The sequence below is a fragment of the Anthonomus grandis genome, chromosome 15 (assembly GCF_022605725.1).
Source record: "Anthonomus grandis grandis chromosome 15, icAntGran1.3, whole genome shotgun sequence".
NCBI lineage: Eukaryota > Metazoa > Arthropoda > Insecta > Coleoptera > Curculionidae > Anthonomus > Anthonomus grandis.
In genome coordinates this window covers 8,973,714-8,982,894 of record NC_065560.1, presented here as the reverse complement: position 1 = coordinate 8,982,894, position 9,181 = coordinate 8,973,714, and the positions used below count along the sequence as shown (strand labels likewise).

General features: G+C 34.2%; 1 protein-coding gene across 2 annotated transcripts; it reads left to right on the top strand.

Moving 5' to 3' along the window:
• Positions 1–534: 534 nt before the first annotated feature.
• On the top strand, positions 535–8,811 carry LOC126745211 (nuclear receptor subfamily 2 group E member 1). 2 transcript variants are annotated; one of them, XM_050452955.1, is made up of 4 exons: positions 535–633; positions 684–824; positions 1,945–2,040; positions 8,152–8,811. In XM_050452955.1, the coding sequence occupies exons 1-4, from the start codon at positions 630–632 to the stop codon at positions 8,748–8,750; spliced, it is 840 nt and encodes a 279-aa protein (XP_050308912.1). In that variant the 5' UTR covers positions 535–629; the 3' UTR covers positions 8,751–8,811. The 2 variants fall into 2 exon arrangements, with proteins under 2 accessions (XP_050308912.1, XP_050308911.1); XM_050452954.1 differs by having other exon boundaries at positions 8,149–8,811.
• The last annotated feature ends 370 nt before the right edge of the window (positions 8,812–9,181 follow it).

Genomic DNA, 9,181 nt, shown 5'->3' with positions numbered 1-9,181 from the left:
TTGAATACAAGCTGATTGCAGATGCACAACTCTTTAATTTTGTGAAGGTCCTCTACTATGAGAGATCTGACTACTTTTTGATATTTGTTATGCCACAGAATTGTAGTATCATCGGTAAACTGAACCACTAGTGCATGCAGTGATAGAGAGCTCAAGTCATTAACGTATAATAAAAATAAAATAGGACCTTACACTGACCCTTGAGGTACACCACATTTAAGGTGTGCTATCCCTGACGAAAATCCAGATGCAACCACCCTCTGGGTGCGACCAGACATGTATGACTTCAACCACACCAAAGCTACTCCCCTAAATCCGTAAAAATCAAGCTTTATAATCCAAAACAATAACGATATAAAGTTACTTGACCAACCTGCTCGCACGCCAATGAAAGAAGTAAGTAAATCCATATTTCAAATAAAAAAAAACTTTAATGATAGGTGGGTAACGTGGTCTTGCGATCGCCACTTCAATCCGTTGACACCTTGATAACTCAATAATGGGGAAACCTGTCAATTATTACGAGCTTACAAACAAAAATAAATCGAGTATAAAATCTGGACATGGTTTAGGGCAACGGTCAGTCTTCGGTCTAGTCTTGTTAGGGTGATTTTTAATTGAAAGTGTAAATGGGTAAGTAAGTTTTGAAAAAATTTTATAATATTATAAAGCTACTTCTATAGGACGGAATTTGCCAACTCCGGTACCTTGCAGGGTATGTGGCGATAGATCTTTTGGAAAACATTATGGGGCTTATTGCTGTGACGGATGCTCTTGTTTCTTTAAGAGAAGTGTGAGAAGGCACGTGTTTTATACATGTATTTGTAAGTGTTCATCGAATTGAGTTTAAGATATTATACCGGGCATCAATGATATTACTTAGCAGGTGATTTTTTTCTGAACAAAACATCAATTTATGTATTATTAGGATGTATCTCTTTTTTTTTATTCTTATTAAAAAATTATCGAATAGAAAATTTAATTTAATATTTCCCATTTTTGACAGTCCTTTTTAAGTTCTTTCTATCACTTATTGGTTTTGGATACCCTCATAATAATAGATTCTTGGAATACCTCACCAAATTCTTGTGAACGTTTCCATGTTCCATACATTGCTATTAAACATGTCCGAGATGTAATTTATACTAAAAATACAAAAAGTTAAAATAAATTCAGTATTATAAGATAACAAACAAATACATTATTAGAAAAATCATGCGTATATACGTATCGAATATTGATTTAATTTTCCAAGACCTTTGGCAGAAGAATTGGTAATTTTGCAACGTTCAGAATGATATTGAGAAGTATGTTTTGAATTTCAACAAACACATCACACTGCCACCAGGCAGTGAGCACTATTACAAATTCATGTCATTTGTTGTATCTAAGATTAAAAATCTGACAGTCAGGTGATTATAATGCATAAAGGAATTGACAAGAAGACTAACCATATTCTCTACATCCTTAGAAATGCATCATCCAGATATACGTTACTTGGCAGATAATTAGTTACGATATATACTTCCAAAAGGATTTAAAATTATTTAATAGTGACAACTGCATTCTCCGAAGAAAGATATATTTTTCTCAAAAGGAATTATATATTATTAATGTATAGGCCTAATATAGGCCGAACGTTGGCAATTAAGACCCCTTATCCAACTAAGCTTTAATTTTACTTATCCTTTTATTGTTTCTATAGTTCTTGTAGAAAAGAAATGAAACCCAGAAATCCTGCTTTTGGTTTATTATTTCATGTGTTAAAATAAATGAACATATTGCCTGACGTCACGTTTTAAGTTTTCACATCTTTTTATTTTAAAAAGATACGCCTGACAAATAATATCATTGATCACTCTAAGTGGAACTCAGAAAACTCTTAATATGCTATTGTAAATAATTTGTAGTCTTTGGTTTTTAAATTAAAAATGGGTATTTTAGCCGGTGATGGTAAATGTATTGTCGATAAAGCACGAAGAAACTGGTGCCCATATTGCCGTTTACAGCGTTGCTTTGCTGTAAATATGAATGTAGCAGGTAAGTTTTATCCTAGTTATGATATTAATTTGGTTTAAGGTTTCAATGTCATAATTTTTGACTTTGCAGATTAATCTAACGTAAAGGACGTGCATTTTTTTTACTATTCATTTGGGTGTAAGTTTCCAGTGTCTCAATACACAAAAATAGTCCACTGATTTATTACACATGTACGCACTAAACACAATGACTTAAGACTACTACAATTATTACTTGTAGTAACACTGTATTTATTTCCTACGATTTATTTCGATTTAAAAGTCGCGCCAATATTCAGACTTGGTCTAAAGGCCTCCTAGCGGCAAAGGCTTCTTATATACAGTTAGTGAAAAATCCACTTTATTTTACCGGTGTGTTTTTTATTAGACCTGCATTAAAAGAGAACAAATATTTCTTGTACAGATGAATACTATTCAATGAGACTTTTATTTTAAGGTATGCCAACGGGACTAAGTGGCAAAATGCAGAAGTTATCATGTTATAGAGTCAAAGTCAAAGTCAAAATATAGTTTATTTGCTAAGTTTACAAACTTGTGCTAAAAGCTTCCTAATCCTAGAATTTATAATACAAGTATTTATTTGGTTATACAGGATACACGACAAAAACAGAATACAGAATCGATTTTGATTGTACATAGAAGCATATTTTATATAATCAAAGAAAAAACCAAAAAAGAAGAAAAGAAAAGGCGAGAATCAACATAAAATAAGAATAATAAAAAAATAAAATAAAATAAATCTGATCAACAGATATATAATTAATTTTAAATATTAAAATGAGTCGTTAAAATACTCTTCAATGCTGTAGTAAGCTTTTGGTAAGATTAATTTCCTTAGTTCTCTCCTAAACTTTTTAAGGTCTGTAACAGTCCTAATCGAAAAAGGAAGATGATTAAATATTTTACGACTAATAAATATAAGAGAGTTTCTCGTAAGTGAGGAGGTGGGGATTGGAAGAAATAAGTTGCCCGCTTGACGAGTATTATGACTGGTGCAGGATGGTGGACTTACGGACTTGTATGAGTATTGCAGTTTCCAATAAAAAGAGTGAGAAAACTGTTAAAATTTTTTTAGCTACAAAAAGAGGTTTACAATAGACTCTCAGACCAACACCACACAGATATCTTAATGCTTTTTTCTGAATAGTAAAAATTATGTAAAGGAGTCCCTTGGAGCACAAACCCCAAAATGGCAACCCATAACGGATATGAGAGTCTATTAAGGCGAAATAAACTGAACGAGCAAACAACCTCTCCAACTCATGCCTGGCAACCCTGACTGCAAAACAACCAGAAGAAAGTTTAGCAGTAAGGCCCAAAACGTGGTTGTCAAACCTTAAACTCTCATCAATGAAGAGGCCGAGAAATCGACAATAATTCCTACCATGTAGTGGGCTCTGCTCATCAAACAAAAAACCCTCCACATTACACTTAAATCCCAGAACAAAAGTCTTATCAACATTTGAATACAAGCTGATTGCAGATGCATCACTCTTTAATTTTGTGAAGGTCCTCTACTATGAGAGATCTGACTACTTTTTGATCTTTGTTATGCCACAGAATTGTAGTATCATCGGCAAACTGAACCATTAGTCCATGCAGTGATAGAGAGGTTAAGTCGTTAACGTATAATAAAAATAAAATAGGACCCAACACTGACCCTTGAGGTACACCACATTTAAGATGTGCTATCCTTGACGAAAATCTAGATGCGGCCAGACAGGTATGACTTCAACCACCCCAAACCAACTCCCCTAAATCCGTAAAAATCACGCTTTGACAGCAGTATTCCATGATCCACACAATCGAAGGCCTTGGACAGATCACAGAACACCGCTGCTGCAGCCTCCTTGGAGTTCATAGATTTTACTCACACTCTCCAAGAATTTGAAAATGGCATCCTGCGTGCCCTTAGATGACTGAAATCCATACTGATTAGGGGACAGCACATTGTATTTGGTCAAAAAAGAGACAATTTTCTTTTTTGCAAGCCGCTCAAGAACCTTGGAGAGGATAGACAAAATTGATATGGGACGGAAGTTAGAGGGTCGGTCCAAGCTACCACCCTTATGAAGAGGGGTAATCATAGCTTCCTTTAAACAGGATGGACATTCGCCCTGAAGAAATGACTGATTGATTACCCAAACCAAAGCACCTAAAGCGCTCGCAGGCAGAAGTGACAGCAGGCGTGAAGAGATACCATCGGAGCCCGAAGACCTATGATTCTTCAAGCACTGAATTGTTTCAAAGACCTCGGTGGCATCTACAGGATGGAAAAAGAATGATTGGTTGATAGCATTCCGATTAAGATACTGCATGGATCGCCGTCACTGGGAACTGCTTCCAGTAACTTCTCAGCAATATTAGAAAAATAGTCATTGAAATCATTGGGCCCCAAGTCCGATTCAACCAACCGCTGACGAGAAGACTGCCTACATTCGTTAATGATTAACCAACTTTCATTCTGTCTGTTGCCGGACGAATCAAAGCGCTCATTGTAATACAGTTTCCTTTCTGACCTTTATCAGATGCCTATAAATTTTCCGATAATCCTGAAAATAAGACCTGATGAATTGATTGTCAATAGATTTGCGAAGTCTGGGGCAGATGTTTTTAGTCCCGCGGTGATCCATGGTTGTCGTCTCTTGGATTTAAGTCTAACCAAGGGAAAGCAGATATTTATTTTATCACGTAATGTATAATAAAAGAAAGAAAATGGTTGTGGAGCAGCCCGAATTGCATTCCAGTTAACAGACGAAATGGATTAAGAAATTAAATTCAAATTGTTCTCACTAAAAACTCTCCCAATGCGGCGGCCAGATTTGTTTTTAAAGTCACCAGGGAATTGGACATACTTACACCCCCTCGTGATCCGATATACCCACTGAGTGCACTGAACAGGTAACACCTGTCCAAATTACTGCAGAAATAATCAATAGTGGTCGATGAAGAGGACGAAATACGAGTGGGTGCATTAATATGCATAGTGAGTGCAAATGATTTGAAGATTCCATCAAGAGAGGAGGTGGAAATAACATAGATAATTATCTACCTAGCAACTTATTATCATGCTTATATGAACTGCATACAAAAATATTAACCTACCGGGTGATGAATAAGTTGGACCCATACCAACTTGTCGAACAAGCGGTATTCCGTAAGGTATTTAGCACTAACGACCACGTACAGACACTTCGTACTCCTATTGAAAAAGTCAGAGAGTATATATAATATAGCACTTCATTTGGCCTTTGGGGACTACCAGAAGGTTTTCGAATTTGTCGTAACTTAGACAATTCGGGAATTCCTAGACTACGTAGGATCGACTCTAGATACTCAATGTCATCAAATATATCTATAATAACGCTTCCTTTTATGTACAAATAAATGATGACTTAAAAAAAAAACAAGATTCCAATCAAAAGAGGAGTAAGGCAGGGAGACACCATCTAACGAAAACTTTTTACTCCTTCCTTGGAGGATGTCTCCAAAAAAGTTGACTGGCAAAAACACGGGATTAATATTGATGGAGTGCGTTTGAACCATTTACGATTTGCCGGCGATAGTGTCGTCATTGCCAACATAGGCGAAGACCTTAAACACAGAGTATAGAAAAAATCTAGGTAACTATTAACGACCAACCCCTAGATGTTGTCTCTCAATATATTTATTTAGACCATAAAATGGAGAATGGCAAAGAAAATCAATCTTCTGAAATCGCCAGAAAAATAGGGCTTCTCTCCTTGGCAAACTAGGATTTATCCTTAAATTTCATATATTTCCTATAAATTTAAAAATCAAATTAAAAAAGTATAAAGTTCGCACCGAGGAAATTTATAGGAGAACTAAAGTGACTAATGTACGAAGACTTGTGGTACAACTTAAATAGAGATGGGCTAGATTACCAAAGATGGGCACATAAGTTACACCAAGAGAGACCCAATGGTAGGCCCCAGAGATACTTGCAAGACGATATACAAAATGTTGCAGAAAGAAATTGGATCCTGACTGCTAGGGATAAAAGAGCATGGAAAGATTTAGAAGAGGCCTTCATCCAGGAGTAGATAAACACGGGTTGAGAAGAAGTAGAAGCAGCAGATGACAAAGGGAATGATTTATAATTGTCTTTTATCACAGTTATTCCAAAGCGCCTGTTTCCAACTTTTCTATTTTCCTACATATTCCGATTGAACCTTTTCAAAGTGACATACTATCTATTTATTCATACAGTAGGTGATCTTGTCTTGATTGTTTAGAATACACTCTACTTCTTCAAAGCCCATAATAAAAATATTGTGTCATGGTGTTGCCATCTCTTATAAACGCAAGCAACTCAAACAAATTTTCAAAATAGAGAGCTTTTTACAACGCTGCGATAAAAAGTATATTAACGTTCTTCAACAAAGAAAGAATTGTCGATTTACGACTTTGGCTTAATTGCACGAACTAAATTTAAAAAATTAAATTTGTTAAAAATTGGTGTGACGCAAACAAGCTTTCTTTTAATATTTCCAAAACGAATATGGTGACATTTAAGGGTATCACTACAAATTTTTCTTTGTTCTGTGAAAGGTTTATTAAATAAAAAAGCATATTACTGCCTAGAAGAGTTATAAAGATATTTTGTAAGTCTCAAATATTTAATGTAGATATTGTTTTTACCTGAACCGAAAATTTGGTAATTTTGCAATTACATTTAATTGAATAATTCAAGATTCGCTTATTAAAATTTATTGAAAATTTGCATGAGGGTTTACCAGATTGGTCTCTTCAAAAAGTTATCTTAAATTTTTTCTATAAAATGTACAGGGAAGCCAATAATTGACCCCCTTAAAATTTACGTGGGATTTCCTATGTTCCGCTCGGCGACGCACCACCCGGTATATTCTAATAATTTGATATTTTTTAAGTCATTAACATGAGAAGATTACGGTATGGAAATTTCACCTTTACAGAAAAAAAGTTTCGGGCTATATTGGAAACACGATATACACTCTCAGGAAGTTAAGATGTTTGTAGTGTATTATAGGATCTGCATGACGCAGTCCAAGACCTGAGAAGTCCAACTATGGAATTTATGGAAGGAAACGTAGGACCGACCGACCATCCATTCATCAACCTGGCATTTTAAGACGATGGTTATATTGCCACGAAATACACTCCAAAAGAGTTTCACGCAAGTTTCATTATAACAAAACTGGACAAACATCAGGATGGTGAAAAGTTTCAAAGCAATTAGTTTTATATCGTTCATGTGAAAGCATTGTAAAGAGTGAAAGTTAGTTTATCAGGCACAAAATACTGATACGAGGCCCACTTTATCGTGGTCGAATGGGAAATCCATGTATTTAGTGGTTGTGAGTAAAAATGTGATAAAAGAAAAAATGTATACAGTGTAGAGCAGCAAAGGCTTAAGCTACAAAATGATATATGTTCTGATGAACTTATACCAAAGTCAAAGCTCATGGATTTGTATGATGCCTTGGTATAATGAAAAATAACTGAACATCATCAAATAAAGTTTTTGGAGATAGACTGTGGACTCAGAAAAAGCAGCACACCACAGCTACAGTTAAGATGATGATGATTTTTTTAGTAGTGGTTTAGCATCTCTTAAAATGGGATGTTTTCGGTTTTCGTCATTTTGTTAAGTGTGAATAGCTGCAAGTGCTGCAACCAAAATTTGACTTTAGGGCTTGAGCTTAACTAATCTGGATATAAAGGGGCATTAAAGATTTATTTTTACTTTCTAAAGGCAGCAATGTTTGTTTCAGTTACTTTCCTATTTAAATCCTAGTTGCTTGTATGATTAATTTATCGTGGGTTTTTGAAGATTAAATTAAAATTTTTTTTCTATTAATTTTATAAATTTATTTTTAAAATTTTAATTTTTTTTGGAATATCAGTTCATCATTTTCCTTTCATTTGTATTAAGGATAAGAATTTAGTTGATAAGTCTCCTAAATCTAACATATACATAAATGTACATTTGCCTAAATATATACTGATTAAGTCTACGAATGTTACCACTTTTTTAATCCTTATTAATTATAAAATAGATAAAATAACTCTTTGCTTTCCTATTTATATATTCTTATTTTATTTTTAGCAGTACAAGATGAACGCGGACCACGGAAACCTAGGATCTATCCTAAAAGTAACCATGGATCCCCAAATGCTACCGCTATAATACAGACGTCTAAAACTCCTACAGAAACTTTCGAACTTATCGCCCACATTTTCCTGTTCACCATCAGACAAGTACGATACAACTCAGGCTTTGGTTTATTAAGTCGTCCCGCTCAAAACAAGTTACTAGGAAGTCTCTGGAGTTGTATTCTCGTCCTGAAGATCATACATTGGCCGGGAATGGTAGAAAACCACTTGCTAAGAAGCTTAAGAACCAACATGGGACATTTTAAGCTGCTTAATCTAGATCTTTACGAGCAAGAACTTTTGCAAAATATTATTTTATGTAGGAGTGACTTGCTATATGATGTTGATCAACAACAAGCGGTTTTGGCAGGGAATTTGCAGGAAAAAGCTGTAGATGCTTTATTTTTAAAAAACTTGGAAAATAAGAAACGGTTTTTAAGAATACTTTTGTCAATTGCTTTATTATTTAGTTGTAATTCGGAATCTTTGTTTGAAAGCTTGTTTAGGCCAATAATAGGAAATGTCAGTGTAGAATCTGTAATAGCTACGATCTAATCCTAAAACAAGTATCTACAGATACCTACTATTTATTATTCATTATATTATTTTGTACATACATGCCCTTATTTTATTCACTGCCTTAATAACACGCCAATCATTATCATTTTAGTGCACATATTCATTTGATAGCAAACAGATAATTTTTAATTATTTCTATTTAATTTATTTTGATTTTACTACCGAATATTAGTATGAAGAATAGAATAATAAATTAAGTGATCCATAAATGGAGGTATCTTTTTTAAAATTAATTAATTTCCTTTTATACATGTTTTTTTACGTCATCAAACATTCTACCCTTAAACAAATTATCGGCCTTCGTGGTCGAAAACTAAAAATACAAATGGTTTGTATACTATTTGGCGTACGACAGAAAAATTATAAAATACTTACTATTTCTTAGACAGCAATTTTACAATACAAAC